Here is a 26,042-nt window from a genome sequence, read left to right on the forward strand (position 1 = left end):
ATATATATATATATATATATATATATATATATATATATATATATATATATATATATATATATTAGGGCCAAACAAATCAGTCGTCCTCGACTGGGCTGGGAATGGGTTGTAAGAAAGGATTTAAAGGAAACTGGAATTTCTTAGGAGGGTATAGAGAGGGAAGCATTGAATGGGATGAAGAAGGAGCTTGTGCAAAAAAATTTCCTCACAACAGTATGTTCTATGCTTTTTTCTTCCTGTTCGGGCCCGTCATCCGACAGGCTTCGTTGGTTGTAAAAAAAAATATTAACATCTGTCCTGGACCCCCAAGGCGGGAGTCCAGGATGTTTCTTTTCCGTAGCTCTTCTTTCATTAGTCATAATACGTACTCTCAAGCAAATTGAATATTCAAATCCTTTTGTAAGTTATACTGAAAAGCTATAGCAAAATAAAATGCTGCCAGAAAAATTGGTCTAAGCCCACCAACAATAAAGAAGACAACGCTGCAAGGAAGCTTTAAAGATAGTAAACTGGATAAGACATTTTATTTCATCTAAAAATCTAATAGACATTGTCAGCTAAACAAGAAAGTACAAGAAGGTAAAATCAACTTAAGAAAAATAATTAAGAAAACTAAAAATAAAACATTAAAACAGTATTATTACATGCCAGTTCAAATAGTGCAGGGTATTAGTTGAACCTGTCTTTGTTCCACTCTCTCGTTTAGTTGAGGATGGTTATTAACTATACAGCATAAAAATTCAGTTAGTTTTCTTCAGAAATCACTGTCTTCGAAATTTCCTCATCACATTATCATTTTTTTGGAGGATAGAAATCTAGTGTTGTTTTCATCATCATTTTTCTAGCCCCAGAAAATTAGACTACGAAGAAAGGAAATTCGCGAATAATTCTTCCTTGCATTACAAAGGGGATGTAATAAAAAAAGAAACAAACTAAGAAGAGAAGTTAAAAATCCAAAAGAAAAACATATTTAAAATTCAAAGCAAAGCAAGCCAAATATATAGTCTTTTCCAAAGAATATTTTCAGTTTTTTAGCTTCTGTTTTTGTCTCCTCTTTCGCTTTCTTTGCTTCCGTTTTTGCGTTCATTCATTACCCCAGAGTGTCGACTACAATAAAGCCCCAATCTTCGCCCTGCACAGACTGCTCTGGAGAAGACTAAGGGTGCTTGAAGTTGGGTTCTCTCTACGCTGCCGAGCAAGAGCTTGAAGTCAAAGAAGTCATCCACGCCCAAGACACCTTGTCTTATACAGACGAAATTATTCCGATGGTTTTGCTTCGTTGTCTTTTTCCCCCGTCTTTGACAAGTTCTCTCTTAAAACCCTTTTAGAAGAAGGTCAACCACAGAAGTAGAAGTCCTGCATGCAACCACACTTGCCTCAGCTCTCTTACACGACTAACTTTCAAACTTTAGGACCAGTTTTCTGTATTTTTTTTTTTTGGCCCTTATGGGTCAATAAATTTCCAAAAGACAGGACTTAGAAATGTCCCTGTTGTGGGCTGGTAGGATGTGAGTCTTTATTTAGTTTTTTGCTTATCTCGTTAATGATGTTTATTTTTTTATTTTTAGATTTATTGATACCAAGGTTATTGCAGCTGCACAACCTGTATGGGATAAGATTCAAGACTCAAGTTTACCCACCTTGATTGAAACCATCAAGAGGGGCATTCTACCCGTGCCAAATTTAAAAGGTTTAAGTTTAAAATTTTTCCCTTCTGACAGATTTCTTTTTCTTAAATTTAGATATAAAAAAAGAAAACAAAATTAAAAAATTAAAATAACATGAAACATGTGCCGTTGAATAAAATTAAAATAAAGCGAGGCTAAGACGCTCTAAAATTAGAAAAACTTTTTGGTTTCCCTTATATTTGTATATAGGGGAGGTGCGTATTTAATTGAATGGTGATTGATGGTAATGAAAGGATGGAACGGTGTCCCACAAAGGCCTGCTCAACTTCCTCAGGGGAAATTCCTTCTCAACTTGAAAATAATAGGAAAGGAGGGTGCTAAGTCCCTCATTTCTTCCTAACGGGTAAAATCATATAATTTCAAACTCATCCATCAGTTTGTTATAGTTTTAACTGGGGTTGCCTGTTAGAACTGTTAAGGGTGGTAGTCATATAAATAGAGATCTTTACTCACTGTAAGCCCAGTTTAATCAACGAGTAATTAACATAAAGACTAAATAATTTATACATTTTTCTGAAGTATGTCACCTTCACAAGGATATGGGCTATGGGTAAAAAGTCGTTTGTTCATTGGGCTATTTTTCAAATCCAAGAAAGAAGCAATCACTAAATTTTTTTTTTAATTTAAAAGAATTGAATATAATATGAAACATGTGCCGTTGAATAAAATTAAAGTAAAGTGGGGCTAAGACGCTCTAAAATTAGAAAAACTTTTTGGTTTCCCTTAAATGTGTATTTAGGGGAGGCGTGTATTTAATTGAATGATGATTGACGGCGATGAAGTCCCACAAGGGCCTGCTAAACTTCTTTAAGGAAAATTCCTTCTCAAGGTGAAATAATAGGAAAGGAGGGTGCTAAGTCCTTCATTTCTTTTTAAAGAATTTCATTTCTTTTAATCATAAAATTTGAAACTCATCCATCAGCTGGTTATAGCTTTAACGGGGGTTGCTTGTTAGAATTGCTAACGGTGGTAGTCATTTAAATAGAGATCTTTACCCACTGCAAGTCCAGTTTAGCCAATGGGTAATTACTCATTAAGACTAAATAAATTTATATTCTGTTCCGAAGTATGTCCCTTTCCCAAGGATATGGGCTATGGATGAAAAGTGGTTGTTCAATACAACTTGGTCTGTTTTTCAATTGTCAAGAAATAAGTAATCAGTGGTTGGAAGATATGTTGCATCCTCAGTCCCTTAGATGTTGGGCCTTAAGAAAAAAAAACACAGATATGCGAATTTTCGTTTGATAGGTTTCATTTGTGTTCAGTTACGTCAAAATGAGTGTATTTTCTGGACTAAAACTGAATTTATATTTAAATTTTTTGCAGAAGAACCAAGTTGCCTTCCAAACTTGCAAGATTTTTTAGATTGGAATTCAACAATTTAAAAATTCTGTTTAATGTTTCGATTAAATGGTGGATGATAAAATCTTATCAACAGCAGGAAAAGGAGCTGTGGCTCTTTTGATATCTGGTTCGTTTTACTTTCTTTTTACTCGTTACTTTTTCTTTCTTTATTTTACTTTTACTTTGTTTACTCTTTTTTTGTTTTTCAAATCTTTATTTTTATTTTATTCATTTTTGTAAAAAGTAACTTTTAAAGAAAGTTTGGTCACGCTTTTATGAACTTAATTTGGGAGTAGGAGGAAGATTGGTGAATAAATTTAAGAAAAAGTGAGAAAACAAGACAAGTGCCTAAAATATAGGAAAATATGTAGACAATCATTGGAATCAGGTTACATTTGTAGGGGCGTGCGTTTGGGGCCTGGATGTCTCACGTGGGCCTGCTTGACCCTAAGAAAACTAATTTTAACAACAACAACAAGTAAAACATTTTCCCTGTTGTTTTACTTGTTCTTGTTTTCATGATGGAAAGACAATGTGGTTTTCGTCATGATTTAGCGCTAATTATATTCATATTTGCAGACCCCAAACCTGGCAGAGGTTTCATATTAACTGACGACAAACTTCACAACGCTGGTTTTGACGCATTTATTACGGGTGTTTGTTTTATGTCAATGATGCAATACTTGGGTAAGGACGATTGATGTTCTCAAATTTATTTTTCTTCTTCTTTTGCCTTCTTTCCCCCTTTCTTGACAGAAAGCTCACAATGTATTTGGATTTAATAGGAATGAATTGCAGCTTAGTAAGTCTTTGAAAAACCAATGTTGTTGTGACTATCCTATGGGATGCGACGGTTAAGGGTTTTATGATATATTCATTATAGTATATTCAATGGGGCCCTGGAGGCAAAAGTAATTTTTTATCCCACTTCCTCATGCTGAACCTAAGAGTGGAAGGGAGCCCCTCACCCAAAGATTGGCAAGGCTAACTTTCACTTTTAAATTTTGACTCCACCCAAGGAAGTAAAATCCTTGATTATATGACCTGAGATAAATGACCTGTTTTCCTTTCCGTAATTGCATTTGCTTAGATTTGTCTATAATATAATTTTCAATGATCAGTCAAAGTCTCGTCTATAAGCTAGTGGTTTTGCAATTAGTAAGATGTCAAACCAAATTCTATTTTTGTCTTCCTAAACTGAGCCATTGATAGTTAATGATGTCCAAATGCCTTTGACTATGTAGCTTTCATTTATAGGATTAGCCAGGGTCCATTCCTATAAAAAGTTCTATGTACAGAAGCGGTGATTTTATTTTATTCCATTTTCAGAGTCTGAGTTGAGATTCTAGTTTCGGAGTTGATAGATATATGTTTATTAAAGTGACCTTTGGAAGAAATACAAGTGAATTATATCATAAAACCGTATGGATTGTTTTTACCTGAACTCAGGCAGGATAGGAAAAGAGTTCACGAGAAATAAGAGTTCACGGTAAACGAGATCGTTTACCGTCCAAAGAGATAGCTAGAGATATTATGGGTGACCCAGGTGGTGGCACCCTTGGCCTAAAGCTGGGCCCTTTTGACCGTTCAATCACGTTACCATACCCTAGAACAGTCGAATAGGGTGTACGCTAACAGGATATTACCAACCCTATATTTACATTACAATAGGGGTGGTGGGATGCAGTGTTTATAGGAGCTACCTCTCTTGTTTCTCAGTTTTGATATAATTTCGTTGAAGCAATATTGCACATAGAAAGTACTACGCCAGCTACTGACACCAGTTTAGACACAAAATAAAAATACATTGACTTAAAATCTATATATATATATATATATATATATATATATATATATATATATATATATATATATATATATATATATATATATATATATATATATATATATATATATATACTAGCTGTTGGGGTGGCGCGAAACGCGCCATATTAGTTATGCGCCATTGTAGTTGTGTCCCTGTGTCCCACCTGTGAATATAGATAGATTTATATAAGTGTTTCAAACTACGTAAAAATTGCGAATAAACAACATTCTTGGCTTTCCCATTGTCTGTGCATATACAAAGCCGTATGTACTAATAATGACGTCATATGCAAACGCTCTTTTTACAAACAAACAAACATGCATACACACAACTCGTTTTTATATAGATAGATAGATAGATAGATACAATACAAATTAACTGCGTAAAACTTGCGAATATACAACATTCTTCGCTGTCCAATTGTCGCTGCATATAAATAGATTGTGTCATCGTTTTGCAATCGGACACGCATATTTGTAGTTAATTTTAATATTTTTACGTGTGCCCATAAATTAGAATTTTTCAGGCAAGCATTCATTCGTTTTCAATGGCTCTGGTGGTGCAGCCAATAGAGGAAGTTTAACTTTTCCTGAGGCGCAACACATTCCCATTGTTTCACCATTGAATTTCAAGGCCTTGCAATAGGGACAAATTTTAGACATTGTCCCGATTTGAACACATCTACTCAAGCTATAATCATCGACTGGGTTGTACCTGAATGCCAGGCGATAACTTTCAGGTTGCTCTGATTCCTCGGCACGCTTTCTTTTCTTACTTTCTCTATCAGCAGCAAGCCTGATTTCTTGCTGTTCTTGTGATTCCTCGGCACGCTTTCTTTTCTTACTTTCTCTATCAGCAGCAAGCCTGATTTCTTGCTGTTCTTGTAATTCCTCGGCACGCCTTCTTTTTTCACTTTCTCTTTTAGCAGCAAGTCTGCTTCCGCGTTGCTCTGGTAGTTCCTCGGCACGCTTTCTGTTCTTTTTTTCTCTATCAGCCTCAAGCCTGTTTCCTTGCTGTTCTTTTGATTCCTCGGCACGCTTTCAGTTCTTTCTTTCTCTATCAGCCTCAAGCCTGTTTCCCTGCTGTTCTTTTGATTCCTCGGCACGCTTTCTGTTCTTTCTTTCTCTATCAGCCTCAAGCCTGTTTCCTTGCTGTTCTTTTGATTCCTCGGCACGCTTTCTTTTCTGACTTTCTCTATCAGCAGCAAGTTTTTTGGCATAGACTCTTTGAGCATCTTCATCGGCTTTTGCCATGGTAAGTTCATCAGTCATTGTAAACTTAAACATTAATAGATTTCTACGTGAACATATGTCTTAAATATCTTGAATGACGTCACCGTCAAAGCAAAAATGACGACAACTAATTTCATGACGTCAGTCAACACAGAAACATGACCTCACCTGATCCACAGACAGACACACAGACAGACAACTTATTTTTATATATATAGATATATATATTTTGTAGAAGTATACTGCGTTTTAATGTGTATGCAAGGGAAATTTCTATAATGATATAAACAATAACTTCTGTAATAATTAAATAAAAAAACTATTTTTTTTTAATGAAAGTAAGGAGTGACATTAAAACTTAAAACGGACAGAAATTACTCCGTATATGAAATGGGTTTTCCCCTCTGCAATCCCTCGCTCTTTACGCTAAAGTTTGACTCTTTGCCACAATTCTACTTTTTAAAACAATTAAAAGCTTTAGCGTAAAGAGCGAGGGATTGCGGAGGGGACAACCCATTTCATATACGGAGTAATTTCTGTCCGTTTTAAGTTTTAATGTCGCTCCTTACTTTCAGTTAAAAAAAACTCGTTTTTTTATTTAATTTCTGAACGTTTTTGAATTAATGCATGTTTGATTTTGGCTCTCCGCACATAAATTATTGAAATGAAATTTGTATATTAATTTTTTTTTTGGCTAAATGGCTTTTTCTTAGTGTTGATCAGACGATTTTGAGAAATAAGGGGTGGGAAGGGGGCCTAGCTGCCCTCCAATTTTTCGGTTACTTAAAAAGGCTACTAGAACTTTTAATTTTTAACGAACGTTTTTATTAGTAAAAAATATGCGTAACTTAAGAATTAACTTACGTAACAAACTTTTATATTCTTATATTTTTATTATGTGTACGAGGGGGTTTGTACCCTCTTTAATACCTCGCTCTTTACACTAAATCGTAAGTTTTGTCCCAATTCTTTAAGAATGATCCCTGAATCAAAAAGGCCGTAGAATAAATAGTTGAAATTACTAAAAATACTTTAGCCTAAAGAGCGAGGTATTTATCTCCTCCTAAATACCTCGCTCTTTATGCTAAAGTATTTTTAGAACCCCTCATATGCGTAATAATCTCTGTTCGTTTTAAATTTCAATGCTATTCCTTACTTTCAGTTGGAAAAACGTTTTCATGTTTATTTTTTCATTGTTTTTTTTTTACAGTAATGCTAGAAAATTCTGCGCCCTTTTCATTGAATTTTTCTTCCCCCATGACATATTCCTCCAAGGAAAGATCCTCCCAGATTGCCCCCTCCCATCAACACCACCCCCCAAACCAAAAAATCCCCCTGAAAACGTCTGTACACTTCCCAATTACCATTGCTATATGTAAACACTGGTCAAACTTTGTAACTTGCAGCCCCTCCCCCAGGGATTGTGGGGGAGTAAGTCATTCCCAAAGACATAGTTATTATGGTTTTCGACTATGCGGAACAAAATGGCTATCTCAAAATTTTAATCCGTTGACTTTTGGAAAAAAATGAGCGTGGGAGGGGGCCTATGTGCCCTCCAATTTTTTTGATCACTTAAAAAGGGCACTAGAACTTTTCATTTCCGTAAGAATGAGTCCTCTTGCGACACTCTAGGACCACTTGGTCGATACGATGACCCCTGGGAAAAAAAAACAAATAAGCACGCACCCGTGATTTGTCTTCTGACAAAAAATACGAAATTCCACATTTTTTTTAGATAGGAGCTTGAAATTTTTGTTATAGGGTTCTCTGATACGCCGAATGCGATGGTGTGATTTTCGTTAAGATTCTATGACTTTTAGGGGATGTTTTCCCCTATTTTCCAAAATAAGGCAAATTTTCTCAGGCTCGTAACTTTAGATGTCAAAGACTAAATTAATTGAAACTTATATATTTAGAATCAGCGCGAAAATTTGATTCTTTTTGATGCATCTTTTAGCATCAAAATTCCGTTTTTTAGTTTCGTTTACTATTGAGCCGGGTCGCTCCTTACTACAGTTCGTTACCACGCACTGTTTGATAATAATATCTGTAGTATTTCTTTAAATCATAATTTCTATAATATTAAACCTATTGTAATGATAAATATTATTTCCATCTAATTTAAAAATCAAATTGGTGGAAGATCTCATCAGTTAATTTCAACTAATAAATAACTGAACCGCGTCTTTAAGAATAAAGGGTAAAAAATTGTGTATAATTGTTGTATATGAAGTGATATGGTTCCGATTTTAAAAAAATAATGAATAATGAATAAATTTGCCCCCTCCCCGTTTTAACAGCTTCAGGTAAATGCAAAGGTAGCTTTTCCCTAGGGGCAAATCACCTAATGCTATCTTTTTATGAAGGTTCTCTTCAATAGTGGTTCCTGTCTTTCCCCGCTCCCCAGTCAACCTCTGCCTGCTTCGGGATGTTTCTTATCACACCTTGTGCCCCTTTGCCACCTTACTTCAGATATGAAAAAAAAACTTTTGTCTCCTGCTGTAAACAAAATTAACATTAACAAAAATTATTCTGATGATGCAACTAAGGAGGATTTCTACTCTGCTTTGTCCAGATGCCTTGCAACAGTACCCCCCCATGATATAACTGTTCTCCTTGGCGACTTTAATGCGACAGTGCGCGATGATATGGGTTTATGGCGTGGCACAGTTGGTCCTGTATCCCCCGACCCACTTAACGACAATGGGCTCCGCTTACTTGAACTGTGCCGATCTCACGACCTTTACATTGCAAACACCTACTTCCAACGCAAAACTATCATCAGTACACGTGGTATAGTAATGACGGTCGTACAAAGAAGATGATTGACTACGTCATTATTTCCAAACGCTGGAGATCATTGGTGAAGAACTGCAGAACTTACAGATCAGCAGAGCTTGGAAACGCAGACCATAGGCTTGTGTGCGCCGATCTTCGACTTCGCCTCCATGCACAACGATCGAAAAGAAAACCCGACGCTGCAGATATTGGGAAACTAAAGGAACCAGATACTCGCCAGAAGTACAGTATCGAGATATCGAATCGCTTCGAGGCCCTTGGCTCACTTAATAGCAGCGAAGATCTCTGGAAGCATTTTAAATTGCAGACCAGTGAGGCAGCACAACTAGTGCTTGGCAAGAGGAGTTATCCAAAGAAATCGTAACTAACTAATGAAACACTGCAAGTCATAGAGCAAAGACGGAAGGCAAGACTTCTTGGGGACATGATTACATATCGGAGGCTCAATGGAGTGCGAAACAGACTCATTCACCGGGATAGAACCCAGTTTGTTGCAAGGAAAGCCGATGAAATTGAGCTAGCTGCAAAAAAGAAAGACATGGGCAGCCTATTCAAGCATCTCCGAGACCTCACTGAAAATAAAACTCCCACCTTGGGTCCCGTTCTGTCCAGGGATGGTGCACTTCTCTCTGACGAAGGTTCTTGTCTTGAGCAGTGGAAGGACCACTTCTGTTCGCTCCTCAACAATACTGGTCCGTCTGCGCCTCCTAATGATAGTCCCAGCCAACCTTGCAGTCAAAGACCTGGAACAGATGTTCCTCCAGATGAGCCTTTCAGCCCCTCAGAAATTGGACATGCAGTAAAAAGACTCAAGAATAATAAAGCTGCGGGTATCTGTGGCTTAAACTCAGAGCTGCTAAAATATGGAGGTCCTGCAATGCTCCTGTTTCTACACACCCTGGTCTCTACAATCTGGCAAACAGAGATAATTCCTGAGGATTGGCGGAAGGGTGTCATCTTCCCCTTATGGAAGAGAAAAGGCTCGAGAAGCGACTGCTCCAACTACCGGGGAATAACCCTACTGTCAGTCCCTGGCAAACTGTTTTCAATGGTCCTGCTGGATCGATGTCGGAGAATCATTCGAAAAATCCGGCGACCGGAGCAAGCTGGTTTTATGTCGGATCGTTCAACCATCGAGCAGATTTTCACGATTCGACAAATAGTAGAGAAGACCACAGAGTTCCGACAGAAAGCATTTATTGCCTTCGTTGACTTCCGTGCTGCATTTGACTCAGTCGATCGAAAAGCTCTTTGGCGGATCCTAGAGTTGACTGGCCTACCCGAGAAATATTGCAGACTTCTCAAGGCGCTGCACCAGGGACGGAGAGCTGTGTACAAGTAAATGGTCGGCGCAGCCCGTTCTTTCAAATCACGACAGGGGTGCGCCAAGGATGTGCAGTGGCCCCAGAGCTCTTCAATGTCATCATAGATTACGTTATGACAAAAACCACTTCACGTCTCAGCTTTGGGCTCAAATTCGGAGATCATACCATCACAGATGTCGATTTTGCCGATGACTTGGCCATTCTGGCGGACTCCATGGAGCAGCTGCTGGAAGCGCTCCGAATTCTGCGAGAAGAGGCTGCCAAAGTAGGACTGCATATAAACTGGAACAAAACTAAAATTATGGCCATAAACCCGTCTTCTCCTGCTGTTAACTCTCCAGTTAGCCTGGACAGCACCACTAGCATCGAGGTTGTTAAAGACTTCACCTACCTGGGCTCCGTAATTTCTTCAAATGGCTCACTTCTCCCCGAGCTGCAGGCAAGATTATCTAAAGCGTCTTCTGTCATGGGTAGACTGAATCGTCACCTCTGGCGAAAACCAAATATCAGTCGCACAACGAAACTGCGGATCTTCAACGCTCTAGTCGGTTCTGTGATGCTTTACGGAGCTGAGACATGGCAAGCATCAGCTGCAACCCTCAAGAAAATAGACGTATTTCATGTAAAGAGCCTGAGGAGGATTGAGGGCCTACGATGGTCTGACTTCGTCAGCAATGAAAAGCTTCTGCAGCTCACAAAGCAGTCTTGGTTTTCGACTCAAGCAGCCGAGCGAACCTTACGATGGTTCGGGCATCTGCTTCGAATGCCACCACATCTACCCGCAAAGATGATCTATGACTTCGACCCTATCAAAGTTGGTTGGAAGCGACCTCGAGGCCGACCGAAGAAACGTTGGTCCGACAGCCTGTCCGAGTTCTTGGCGATGGCAAACATCAGACAGGGCGAAGAGCAAATACTCGCCATGGACCGAAGTGGGTGGAGGAGGCAGACGTCACTCTCTACGCCGAGCAGTGCCCGGCAGGAGACTTAAGTCAAAGTAAGTCAGTCACCCTCAGAAGGCACTGTCAAGATTGTTGCCTCTTACGTTTCCCATGTTTTTTTTTACGGCAAGTCGCGTGCCATTGCAAAGCTTTGGTGGGTTAATATTTCGCAACAATATTATTGGTACGCCTATTTTTAGTTGTAGCACGTGTGGTGGATACCCTGGGAGATACAGGGAATTTAAAAATTCTGATGGATAGTTGACCGCTTCATTTGATTCCAGAACTGTTTCGACTGACTTGTAAATTTATTCCTTGTCTCTAATCCTGGTTAGAATAATATTGTTGATTTCGTGGACGTCTTTGTTCTTGGCTGCCACAATCGCTCGTTCACTTAACAATTTATGATTTTTATAATTGGTTAGAATATTCGGAAATAACTTTTCAAACAAATCATTTTTTGACGTCACTAAATTACAGAATTCAGGAGGCAGTTGTATACGTCCTGAAATTGAGTCAACTGGGAACATTCCGTTTCCAATTGTCAGCAACTGATCTGAAAATGTTTCACCAGAGTGATTGTTTTGCAATTTTACCAAAGGGTTTACAATTTCCTCGCAAATCTTGCAATGATCGCTCGAGAGCCTTGAGCGATTTTTGTGTGCCATTGTGCACTCGTCCCAAACAATAAGTTTGCATTGCTGCAATACTTTACCCATCCCAGATGATTTGGAAATGGTGCACGTGGGAGTTTCTGTAGATTGCATATTCAGAGGCAATTTCAAAATGGAATGAGTAGTTTTCCCACCAGGCAGCAACGTTGCGGCTGTTCCGGACGAAGCAAGGGCCAACGCTGTCAGTTTTGGATTGAATTGATGCCTGAAGCAATCTAATTAGAAACGTTTTACTAGTACCTCCTGGGGCATCCAAGAAGAAGATTTCTCCAACTTGGTTATCGACACAATGCATTATCTAGTCATAAATGCCTTTTTGTTCAGAAAATTTCTTTTGTGAGGTCCAAGGTCATATCTGACCTCTCTAGCCGCATTCGGTGGAGTTTATCCTCGGCCATTTGCGATTTGTATTTCTCCCATAACTCTGTAGAAGATGAAGGAGAGCAACTTTTGCCGGAAGACGTAGGCCGTAATGTCATGTCTATGAACCGGCGATTGTCCAGGATGCAAAAGCTGTTGTATATAATCCCACGATGGATTATATGTAAATGTAATAAATGACGAATCTTTAATCTGTAGGCATAATATTTCATTGCGCTGCATTTCTTATCCATTTCTTTGTTAGTGGCTGGATTTATCAATTTAATATCAAAGTGACAGCCGTCGGCTCCATCCCAAAAGATGATAGGATATTGTAGGGCATCGTAGTATCGATGAGTTTCAGCAATTCTTGCCAACTGATTGTTTCGCCTATAAAGAATAATATCTCAAGGTAAGAACTGATCACCGACCATAACGATTGCCACTTCGTTGATAGTTGGAGCATTGTATCTACGCACATGTTCAGCAGTAGGCGCTTTGTCAGCGGAAATAACAATTTTATGCGTATCAGTAGGCATCAGTTCGATTGCTGTTTTGAACAGGAGCACTAAATTACTATTTTTGTGGAAAAGATGTTGCAACTGGGAAACGATAGTCCTCTCAGCGTCGTTTTTTTTTTTTTTTTTTTTTTTTTTTTTTTTTTTTTTTTTTTTTTTTATCGGTATCACTTTCAAGTTGTTTGGTTTGTTTTACCTTGGCTTGTCTTTCGTCACTGTGAAATACATATCGCCGAACCTTTGTTTTTTTTTAACTAAAATCTGGTAGGCATTGATGACCTTATCCAAGTCAAAATCCCAAACCCAATCATCATCGCTATCATTTACAGTTTTGATACGTTTTGATTCTCGCTGTCCAGGTTGATTTTCATCTAACTCCGTGGTTTTGCGTTCTTTAGCCGCAAGCCTTTTGGCATTATCTCTTTGAGCCGCTTCCTCGGCTGTTTCTTCTGCCATTGTAGGATTTAAACTAAAATTTCTCGCACGATTAGATTCCTCGACTGTTTCTTCTGCCATTGTAGGATTTATACTAAATATTCTCTTTGAATCGCAAGCCTTATATACTTATAATGACGTCATATACAAACATACAAAATACTTACTTGACGTCAGAATGCTCAACCCTTAAAATGACGTCAATCCTCAAACATACAAAATACATACAACTTATTTTTATATATATAGATAATCATTTTTATATAATAGCACAACAAAAGCGGAGCTTGTGAGGATGTGCTAAAATAAAGAAATAAAAAAAGAAAACAAAAAGAGTATGGAGCATGAGACCATTTACCGAAACCAACATAAAAGTAAACAACAAAACACTACAATATAAATATAAATATAAACATATATACATATATATATATATACTAGCTGTTGGGGTGGCGCTTCGCGCCCCCCAAGCCCCCCGCGCGCGTAAGTCGTTACGCGCCATATTAGTTATGCGCCATTGTAGTTGTGTCCCTGTGTCCCACCTGTGAATATAGATAGATTTATATATGTGTTTCAAACTACGTAAAAATTGCGAATAAACAACATTCTTGGCTTTCCCATTGTCTGTGCATATACAAAGCCGTATGTACTAATAAAGACGTCATATGCAAACGCTCTTTTTACAAACAAACAAACATGCATCCACACAACTCGTTTTTATATAGATAGATAGATAGATAGATACAATACAAATTAACTGCGTAAAACTTGCGAATATACAACATTCTTCGCTTTCCGATTGTCGCTGCATATAAATACATTGTCAGGTTTACCGACCCTCGAACATGCAACGTACAATTGTCCATGGGAAAAAGAATCAGTATTAAGATCTATACCACATTTTTCTAATGATTGACCTTGAGCTTTGTTAATGGTGATTGCAAATACTAATCGAATTGGGAATTGCGATCTTTTAAATTGAAAAAGCAGATCCGTTGGAATCATGGGAATGCGAGGAATAAGAACAGCCTCACCCTCATAAGGCCCTGTCAAGATTGTGGCCTCTATTAGGTTTTCCATTGTTTTTTTTTTACGGCAAGTCGCGTGCCATTGCAAAGCTTTGGTGGGTTGATATTTCTTAAAAGTATTATTGGTACGCCTATTTTTAGTTGTAGCACGTGTGGTGGAAACCCTGAAGGATCTATGGAATTTAAAAATTCAGATGGATAATTAACCGCTTCATTTGGTTCCAAAACTGTGTCGACTGACTTGTAAAGGACTGCCTGGTCTCGAATCTTGGTCAAAACAATATTGTTGATTTCGTGGACGTCTATATTTTTGGGTGCGAGAATCGCTCTTTCACTTAGCCATTTATTATTTTTTTAATTTTTTAGAATATTCGGAAATACTTTTTCAATCAATTCATTTTTGGACGTCACTAAATTACAGAAATCAGCAGGTAGTTGTATACGTCCTGAAATTGAGTCTACTGTTTGACCAGAGTCATCGTTTTGCAATCGGACACGCATATTTGTAGTTAATTTTAATATTTTTACGTGTGCCCATAAATTAGAATTTTTTAGGCAAGCATTCATTTCGTCTGCAGGAGTTAAACTACGTAAAAATTGCGAATATACAACATTCTTGGCTTTCCCATTGTCTCTGCATATACAAAGCCGTATGTACTAATAATGACATCATATGCAAACGCTCTTTTTACAAACAAACAAACATGCATACACACAACTCGTTTTTATATAGATAGATAGATAGATAGATAGATACAATACAAATTAACTGCGTAAAACTTGCGAATATACAACATTCTTCGCTGTCCAATTGTCGCTGCATATAAATAGATTGTGTCATCGTTTTGCAATCGGACACGCATATTTGTAGTTAATTTTAATATTTTTACGTGTGCCCATAAATTAGAATTTTTCAGGCAAGCATTCATTCGTTTTCAATGGCTCTGGTGGTGCAGCCAATAGAGGAAGTTTAACTTTTCCTGAGGCGCAACACATTCCCATTGTTTTTCAAGGTTCAAGGTTCAAGGTTCTTTTATTATAACCAATATATACAAAATATTAGGTAACTCAAGGCTGAGAGTATAGCTCGAATGCAATTGAGCTACCTTTAAGAAACACTAAATATGCACAAAATTAAAAATAAAAACTTCTCTTAACCAAACTTGACAGAAATAAATAAAAAACAAATCCCGTGCCGTACGATACCACTTCCATCCTCCGCGCACCATCCTGAGACACAATTAAATTTACAACTTAAAACCAAGTGAGTCAAAAGACATCTGGAGGTCTCATGGGCGAACCCCAGAGACCAACCCAATACTAAAAAAAAAAAAATATAAACATCCCTAAAAAAAAAAATAAAAAAAATAAAAAATCATATTATTTAGATTTATAACTCTCAATCAGCACTCTTTTCAACTTCCGTCTTATAGCATCTATGCTTATATTAAAATCAATCTCATTTATCAAACTTTCCCAATGTAGAGGAATCAAATACCTCAGGCAAAAACGCGACCTCTCTGTAACTACCATAGGAGTCCGCAGATTATATTTACCACGGGTTTCAACTTGTGAAGATGAAGGAGAAGAAATAAGACCCATCGATGCAAAATATCTGGGGAGCTTTTCTCGTTCAAGCTTAATCTTAAACATAACACTTAAAAATTGGATACTTTGCCGAACAGGAAGAATATTATGAAGTGAAAAAAGGGTCTCTGTTGTGGATTTTAAGGGGAACTTTGATGGCGATGGCAGAAAAGGTTTAAGTATACGAACTGCTTTATTTTGTATAATCTGTAGAGGGGTAACATTACTTTTAAAAGTGTTCAAAAAAATAATAGATGCATAATCAAAATGGGATTGCACAAGGGAAAAGTAAATGGATTTAAGAGCGCAATATGGAAGAAGGTTTTTCAGTCTGCACATTATACCAACTCCACGGGCAGACTTTGCTCTAACCTGATTAATTTGCTCTTTCCATGACAAATTCTCATCAAACACAACTCCTAAATATCTTATCAATACAACCCTTTCAATAACAGACTCAGGTTCATTCGCAGAAATGGAAACTGATTCTATATCTGGAAACTTGTGACCCGTCCTGCTGTAAACAATAAACTTAGTCTTCTTTCTATTCAGAAGTAGTCTATTATCAGAGAGCCAAGTAGACAATCTATCATATGCGGATGTTAAATTGACCACTAGCTCTTCACGAGATTTACCAGAAACGGTTGCTGCAGTGTCGTCAGCAAACTGAGTGTCTATAGAAGAAACTCCAGAAGCTGAGCACAAATCATTAATGTAAACTAGGAAAAGCAGAGGTCCTAATACGGATCCCTGGGGAACACCAACCTTATCTGACTGCTGTAAAGAATCAGATCTAACATCATTATATATAAGTATCTGCTGCCTCCCATGAAGATACGATTCAAGTAACCTAAGGCAATTACCACGAATACCAGCATTCGAAAGCTTATACAAAAGAATTTCATGAGAAATGGAATCAAAAGCTTTCTGTATGTCTAAAAATATAGTTGCAGGCGTTTCTCCACGGTCAAGACAATCATTAATATGTTGGACAATAATAGCCATAGGATGATCACTGCAATGCTCTTTTCTAAATCCAAACTGAAGTTTAGAAATGTAATCAAATTTCTCAAAAAAAGAATAAATTCTGTTATACAGTGCTCGCTCTACAACCTTCGAAAAAGCAGAGAGTATCGATATAGGACGATAATTAGCAGGAAGCCTCGGGTCATCACCTTTATGTAGGGCCACAATTCTTGCTGATTTAAATGTTGAAGGATAGACACCAGTTACAAATATAAGATTAATAATGTGGCATAAAACCGGTGATATAACTGGGAATATTTCTTTGACCAAATTAGTAGAAGATCCATCAAGGGCTTCAGATGAACCGTTCTTCATTTTAGATATGATCTGTTTTAGTTCAATTTCAGTAACCGGGGAAAGGAACATGCTTTTATCAGAGGGAGGGGGCATGTGATCTTTAAATAAATCATTGTTATTATTATTTGGAGAAACATGAGATGCATTAGCTGTTTTTTCACCGATGCTTACAAAATGAGCATTGAGCAAGTTCACTATTTCCTGCTTATCGGAAGAAAAAGAACCATCACCACGTAACATTTCATTCGGAAATGAAGATTTTTGAGACCTTCCCAACAGAGAGTTAATAAGTCTCCAAGTATGTTTTTGATCCCCACGAGCTTCTACAAATGATTTTTCAAAATATCTAGCTTTTGCTTTCCGAATTAACTGTGTCAGGACATTTTTATACTTTTTAAACTCTTCTTTATTTTTAGTAGATGGGAATGACATAGATATTTTAAATAGCTTATTTTTTATTGAAATAGAGTGTAGAAGCCCGCGTGAGATCCATGGTTTTTTAGGGAGTGTATATTTTTTTATTTTAATGCGTCTCAATGGACATGCTTCATCCAAGCACTCACGGAAATATTTTAAAAACAGAGCCGTAGAAATCTCAGGGCATTCACATTCTAGAATTGCAGTCCATTCATTTAAATACAAAAGGTTCCTCAATTTATCCATTCCTTCTTTATCAATTTTTCGAGTTTGTTTAAATTCCGAAAATTTTGGTCTGTGATTAATTCCAACATCCGCAACTACCACACAATGGTCAGAAACATCTGTAAATATAATATGCGAAAGAGTAACGGGGATAGTAGAAAAAATATTATCAATGAGAGTAGCCGTATCTTCCGTAACCCGGGTCGCAGACCTGCATGATGGTAAAAGTGATTTTGATAGGTTCATGCACAGAAACTCAAGCGATTTTTCATGCAAATGATTAGAAATTCCCGGTCTATTTGTCTGAGCTAACAATAAATTAATATTAAAATCACCCATTACCAGAACTTGCTCAGAATTCAAATTAGTCACATCTTCAATGAAGAATTCATAAATTCGCAAAAACTCTTGTAACGAAGCCGATGGTGATCGATAAACAACACAAACAAGAACTTTCCTATTATCAATCACACACTCAATGCAAATGCTCTCAAAGGTCATCTCTTGGTCATGCTTAGATAGTTGCTTCTTCACAACAAATGGAATATCATCCCGAACAAAAAGTCCAACTCCGCCACCCTGTCTATTTTCCCTATTATTAGATATTAATTTAAACCCATCACAATTCATGAATTCTGCATTTTCATTACTTAAAAACGTTTCACATAGGCCTAAGATACTTACCCTGTGGTTACAAAGTAACTGCGAAACAAACTCGTGGCTACTAGCCAAACCTCTGCAGTTAAAAAGTGCTGATCTTAAGTTCCCATCAAATACAGGTGTTCCTAAATCCCCTTCAAATAAAAAATCAGTAGCAGGAAGGCTAGCTAAATGATCATCATAAACACCTTTAGCAAAAGGGGAAAAATCATAATAAATATTTTTTAGATCAAGCTGATCATCGAGGCGGCTCCCCAATCCTCCCCCAGACTCCCCACTACTCACGTGCTATATATAAATTTCATCTTTACCTTATGTCCCAGGCAGGCACGACGGAAAAATGGAAATGGCACCGCACCACTAATCAGGCAAATCGGGTAAAAAAGTGGCAGAGAACAAACAAGACCTCGAAACTTGATTTTTTTCACTAGACCTACTAACACTAGAAAACTAAAAAAAAGATCATACGCAAAAAACGAGGTTGTAGAACCCAACATGTACACAACACTGTGACAGAAGTGGCAAGAAAATCAATCAAAATGTCTATCACAATACTAATAATAATCACAAAGGGACAGCAATAACTAGTCCATCACTCTTTCCCAGGGTGACGAGGCCGTGGATTTGGATTCAAGCCAAAGCTTCGAGCCCTTCTGTTTAACACGCGTAAACTTTGCGGAATCTGATTCACGTAAATCCTTTGCTTTCGCAAGAAGTTCATTTCGAATAGCGTTTAGCTTGGGGGGAAGATCCGTGCACACACGAATGCCGCTCCCCTTCAATTTACGAACTGAGTTGAGAATCCTCTGAATGTTCTGTTCGTTTACAACCGAGATAAATATAGGTGCCGGACGAGGCCTTCGATTAGTAACGTTAACGGAACCACCAAGCATACGGTAGCACTTCGTAATCTGAATGGGGTCGCTTATCTCCATTGTATCAGATAAAAAAATTTTCACATTTTCTTCAACTGTTTGAGACGGCCGCTCAGTAGGCATGCCATGAATTAACAAATTTAATTTGCGGTCCTTGACATCACTTTCCAGTACCTGATTCTCCAGTTGATCACACCTTAATTTTTGATCCTCCAACTCCTTTTCCAGTTGGCCAATTTTTATATCTCGATCGGAGGCATCCTTTTTTAGCGTAGCTATTTCCCCTGTAAGGGACTGAATGGACTTGTTGATGTCTCTTTGAGAACGGATTACGGCATCAAGTTTTTCCGTTAAAATCTTCACTGCTTCATCAAAGTTCTTTTGTGATACTGCCATAATGATTGCAATAAAGCCACTTTCTTATTGATTTAATTCAGCATGTAATCAAGCACAGGTAAACAGTAAATCTCCGGGTGAGCCAAAACCGGTTAGTTATTTCACTTTGCAATGCGACAATAAAATCCAGTCAAACCAGTCCAATTAGTTTTATCCTTTTTAGACTAAATGGTCTTCACACCACGAAGACGAATTGAATTTCAAGGCCTTGCAATAGGGACAAATTTTAGACATTGTCCCGATTTGAACACATCTACTCAAGCTATAATCATCGACTGGGTTGTACCTGAATGCCAGGCGATAACTTTCAGGTTGCTCTGATTCCTCGGCACGCTTTCTTTTCTTACTTTCTCTATCAGCAGCAAGCCTGATTTCTTGCTGTTCTTGTGATTCCTCGGCACGCTTTCTTTTCTTACTTTCTCTATCAGCAGCAAGCCTGATTTCTTGCTGTTCTTGTAATTCCTCGGCACGCCTTCTTTCTTCACTTTCTCTTTTAGCAGCAAGTCTGCTTCCGCGTTGCTCTGGTAGTTCCTCGGCACGCTTTCTGTTCTTTTTTTCTCTATCAGCCTCAAGCCTGTTTCCTTGCTGTTCTTTTGATTCCTCGGCACGCTTTCTGTTCTTTCTTTCTCTATCAGCCTCAAGCCTGTTTCCTTGCTGTTCTTTTGATTCCTCGGCACGCTTTCTGTTCTTTCTTTCTCTATCAGCCTCAAGCCTGTTTCCTTGCTGTTCTTTTGATTCCTCGGCACGCTTTCTTTTCTGACTTTCTCTATCAGCAGCAAGTTTTTTGGCATAGACTCTTTGAGCATCTTCATCGGCTTTTGCCATGGTAAGTTCATCAGTCATTGTAAACTTAAACATTAATAGATTTCTACGTGAACATATGTCTTAAATATCTTGAATGACGTCACCGTCAAAGCAAAAATGACGACAACTAATTTCATGACGTCAGTCAACACAGAAACATGACGTCACCTGATCCACAGACAGACACACAGACAGACAACTTATTTTTATATATATAGAAGATAGATATATATATATGTGTGTATAGTTTGTATGTGTTGTCTATTTTGTGTATTTGTTCTTGCCTTTTCCTTCCTCTTACGTTTATAATGGTCCATTGAATTCTGTTTTGTTTATATATAAAATATGAGTAGATGAAGCAGAAAGGTATTTGTGCTTCATTTTTTTTTCTTTACTTCATCTGTTTTTGCTACATCTATTTATGGTTAATCTGTTTTTGTTTTATTTCAAATATTTTACTTTGCTTCAACTGTTTTTTCTTCATCTGTTTGTGCTTCGTCTGCATTCTGTTCTTCTCTGATTACTGTGGAATACCTAATTGTATTTGCTTGTTCATTGATTAGCGTGGAATCTCTTTTATTCTTGCACAAAAAGTCATACTCTTCGGGTGAAGCAGTTGGTGATACACTTGTTGAAACGTATTTCAAGATATCAAAATTATTGTAGTCAACTTCAAGAGTGTTCTTGTCTTTACTGAATTTAACTATTTCCTCAAACTTGTAACCCCAACGAATTTGTTCGTGTGTATAGGATGATACAGTCTGCATAGCTGCACCAGTTTCTTCGGTGCTTCCTTGTACAATAATAATAATCTCGATATCCTTTCGACGGTGATCTTCTGGAGACATTTGGTATAGAGGGGACGATGGTGTTATTCTATGAATTAGTATTAGGGGCCCAAGGAAGAAAAATAAACCACAGTTATTTTCTGATGTGACTTCTAAAGGCTTTCTAACTGTAATATTTCGTTTACCATCGAATTCTTTCATGAATATTTCTGCAGTGACGGTTGCACCAATAATCCGTGATTTTGCCAAGTCACCAATTCTGACGGCTAAATGGAAAATTTCATTTTCAACATAAAGCACGGCCATTTTGCTAAATTTAAAGCCTTTAGCTCTTTTCTTTGACCTAGATAACTTTGCATAAATTATTCCAAGTAGAATACATGTTAAAAGTGAGCTTATGTGGGACTGGAGGGCTACCGCTAAGGTAGAAAAGTATAAGCATTCATTTGTTGGGTATCTACCACCATAGCCTATTGTTTGTGACGTGACAACACTGAAAAGGCCGGTAGATGCAAAGCCATAGAGTTGGGTAACGCAGGGCGTAAAATTCCCACTCTTTTGTTGTATTCCCCCAGGCAGGTTTTCTGGCAAGAAATCTCCATGAATATACGATCGTGTCCACCATGCAACTGAAAAAATGAGCCAAATAATCCAATTTGAGACGGCGTAAATTATGATAATCCATCTCCATTGAAGATCAACGAGAGTTGTAAACGGGTCAGAGAAGAGATATTTTAACGCGGGTTTGTTTATTACTTTAACTCTTGAGGCACCAGTTTCTGATAAAATACGCGGCATTTAAACAGGGCTCTGAAAATAGGTGATTACCTCAAATGAAAACTATTTAAAGAAAAACTTTAAATAACGTCCTTATAATTTCTTGCTGTTGAAATTTTGATTTTACATACGTAATTTTTAGGCTCATTTTTATCATTTAAATTATTTTCTCAGATTAATTTTGCATTTTATTCCATCGCACAAATGCTACTCCATCTTCAAATTTTGGCTTCTATTGCTCTTCTGTATTTAATTAACACACTTGAAAAGAATGCTGGATACAAAATTTAAATATTACTTCATAGTTTCAGGTCAGTTTTTATACCTTTTTGTTTAACTAAAAAAATTTCAAACATTACTAAGCTTCAATGGAAATAAGCGTTCATGCTCAGTTTCATGTTTTTTATCTGTAGGGTGAATAGCTATAAATATGTAGCCCCATCATTGCTATGAGAATAAGGGATTTCCTTGTAGACTGTATTGTATCCTGTTAACGACACTTCTTGGGTACTAAGGTCCTTGTGTCGGGCCTTCGGGGTATTGCCGGAGCTGAGTTTGAACTCTGGATCCCTTTTTGACAAGCTGAGATCAAACCCACTGCACCAAAAAAGGAGTTTCCTTGTAAACTAAATTAAAACATTACTATTTTTCATTTTATTTAAGAATTAACGACGCTTCTTGACTACTAAGGTCCCTGCGTCGGCCCTGCAGTGCATTCCTGCAGCGTGATTCGATCTCTGGGTCCCGTATTACCTAGCTAAGGTCAAATCCACTGCGCCACCACAGGACTTACTATTTTTCATACAATAATACAAAACATGATTTGAAATTCAAAATGAGCAGAAATAATAATCTTGCATGTGAAGCTAAAAAAAAATGTGCCGTTAGAAGCCATGTTATGACGAGCATCATAATTTATCACAAAGGAAAATGATGCGCAGTGAATACGGCAGTTTGAAGAAAAGTAACTAGGAGAATCACATGAAATTGCAAACGAAATTAACACTCAACGAATTCTGCGGTTAGAAGACAAACAACAGTGAGAATTACAGCAATTCATAAACAAGAAATAACGTAATTGTAAATTGCGTTTAGAAGACAAGGAGCATTATCAATTGGACATGAAGCATTCGCAAAGTATTCAAAATTACAAAATAATGAAGGAACGTGTTATTTTAGGTCCTGTGGTGGCGCAGTGGATTTGACCTTAGCTTGGTAATACGGGACCCAGAGATCGAATCACGCTGCAGGAATGCACTGCAGGGCCGACACAGGGACCTTAGTAGTCAAAAAGCGTCGTTAATTCTTAAATAATAATAATAACGTGTTATTTTAGTCCTATGTTGGCGCAGTAGGTTTGACCTTAGTTTGGTAATACGGGCCCCAGAGATCGAACATGTTGTAATAACATACTGCAATCAGCACAGGAACCTTAGTAGTAGAGAAGTGTCGTGAATCCGATTGTTGCCTTACTTACGTGTTATTTTAGCGCCGATCAATAAGGAAGGGAGTAATGTTAAGATTGTCGATTGTCGAAAATACAAATCCTGTAAAAGTTAAAATTTGTGAAGGATAAAAAGCAGGAGTAATTGAATTCACGCTAGAATTTGTTAAATCAATTGAAGTTTCTGATTTGCCACCCTGTGAGTTATAACTTAAGAAGAGTATGATAAACATGCTAATGCTTTTCAGTATATATGTGCGATTGACCACGCCTGACTGTTACTGAATTATAAGTTAACGTTATCAAAGCAAAAATTATTACTGGAGAAAAGCTGGAAAATAAGTTCAAATTAATCTGCTGTTAGAAAACAAGCAACAGTAAGAAGCGAATGTCATGCCTAGTGAAATCAGTGGTTAAAATACAAGCGACAACAAGCATTTTCAATCGACCAAGAAGCATTTGAATAGTAGTCGAAAGTACATTGGAATCCAGAAACGCGTTATTTTAACGCCGCTCGCTAAATAAATAAATAAAATTGATGTTGATATTGTTGATCGCCTCCGAAGGAAATATAATTCCTAGAAAAGTCATGATTTTGTGAAGGATAAACAGGAAGGATGGATTGAATTCACTTTAGAGTTCCTTAATTATGTTGAAATTACTGATTTGCCATCACATGATTCAAAAACAAAGAATAACATGATAGTTATGTATAATTCAGAAATTTTAGATGGTATGTTTAATGAAAACGCCTGGTTTTTACTTAATTATGTAACAACGTAACGAAAGCAAAATTAATTTCTTAGAAAAAGCTGGAATAGAATTTCACATTAGTCTGCGCAAATTTTGTCATTTTTTCTTAGGGTTGGAATCGTTTTTTAGTAATTATGACGTATGCAAAAATTATACAAGAGGATGAATGACTGAGGAGCTAAAGCAAAAAGGCGTGGAACGAGAATCATGTAGGATTTTAAACGAATATGCTGCACAACGAAATCTGTGGTTGGATGATAAGTCAATGTAGGTTACACAGGAAGAATGAACTGAATTCATGCGAGAATTTTCTATTTAGTTTGAAGTGACTTAAAATTAAATAACCCTATGACTTAAAATTAAATAATAACAACCGATTTATTATAGTTTGCTATTGAAATTTAGATATTTAAGAGAGTATATGCAATTGGACATATCGGTTTACTACTAACCCATATAGCACAATTAAGGCAACAATATAATTACCGGGGAAACGCTGAAAAAGAAGTTTTTGTATCTGACGTCATGCGAACTTATACAAGAGGATGAATGACTCTGAGCAGCTAAAGTAAAAGAAAAGCAACATAATGAATCACAACTAATCTCAAGGGAATGCAAATCCCATAAAATATATGATTCTCTGGAAGGATAAACAGGACGGAGGAATTCACGCCAGAAGAAATCTGCGGTTTGAAGAGAAGAAACAGTGAGAATCATTACGAATCCCAGGAGAATACCAATCTTTTAAAATGACAGATTCTGTGAAAGGATTGCAGGAAGAAGGAATTGAATTCACTATATAATTTCTTCATTCATCAGACATTGCTGAACTCGGCATTTTTGTATGTATTTAATTCTTGCCGTAGCTTAATTCTTGTCGTAGCTTAATTCTTGCTAATCGGAGATTAATATGAACTTTTACCACCATAGGAAAAAAAGATTTCTTCCTTAAAGTTGTGACCTACTTAAATCGTTTTTGAGGGCAGAAATGTCAGTAAGTCAATTTTCAGGGGGAAAAGACGACATATAAAACCGATTTTTAGGAAAAATAAACACATGTGCACAAATATTACTCGTTTAATTAATAAACAAGTTAAGAGCTCATATGGCACTTGTGACGAGGCCGGAAGAGCCCAGAGCTCATATGGTATGAGCTCTAGCAAAATTCCAAGAATCAATAGATGGATTTAAAAGGAAAATCAGAGGCTTATTGCTGGTCGGGATTTAAAATAAGAGCTCTAAGTCACGAGGTCCTTCTAAATATCAAAATTCATTAAGATCTGGTCACCCAAATGTAAGTAAAAATACCTCATTTTTTCTATTTTTTTCCTCTCCCTTCAGCCCCCCAGATGGTCAAATCGGGGAAAACGACTTTATCAAGTCAATTTGTGCAGGTCCATGACACGCCTACCAATTTTCATCGTCCTAGCACGTCCAGAAGCTAACTCCCCCAAAGAGAGCGGATCCAGTCCGGTTACGTCAATCATCTATCTATGACATTTGCTTATTCTACCCACCAAGTTTCTTCCCGATATCTCCACTCTAAGGTTTTCCAAGATTTCCGGCACCCTCCTCCAACTCCCTCCAATGTCAGCAGATCTGGTCGGGATTTGAAATAAGAGCTCTGAGACATGAGTTCCTTCTAAATATCAAATTTCATTAAGATCTGGTCACCCGTTCTTAAGTTAAAAATACCTCAATTTTTCTAATTTTTCCAAATTAACACCCCCCAGCTCCCCCAAAGATAATGGATCCGTTCCAATTATTTCAATCACGTATCTATAACTTGTGCTTATTGTTCCCATCAAGTTTCATCCCGAT

At 37.3% G+C, this 26,042-nt stretch overlaps 1 protein-coding gene across 5 annotated transcripts in view; it reads left to right on the plus strand.

Moving 5' to 3' along the window:
- Positions 1-26,042, plus strand: part of LOC136026231 (poly(A)-specific ribonuclease PARN-like) — an 89,325-nt gene that overhangs the window by 26,011 nt on the left and 37,272 nt on the right. For all 5 annotated transcript variants that reach the window (XR_010617248.1, XM_065702572.1, XM_065702571.1 and 2 more), the window contains exons 7-8: positions 1,569-1,690; positions 3,612-3,719. Coding sequence is in view for 4 of the 5 variants with exons in the window: in XM_065702572.1 (XP_065558644.1) it covers positions 1,569-1,690; positions 3,612-3,719 (230 nt within the window). In the remaining variant the exon portion in view is untranslated. The remainder of the gene's footprint in view (positions 1-1,568; positions 1,691-3,611; positions 3,720-26,042) is intronic.

This window comes from Artemia franciscana, chromosome 4, assembly GCF_032884065.1.
Source record: "Artemia franciscana chromosome 4, ASM3288406v1, whole genome shotgun sequence".
Taxonomy (NCBI): Eukaryota; Metazoa; Arthropoda; class Branchiopoda; order Anostraca; family Artemiidae; genus Artemia; species Artemia franciscana.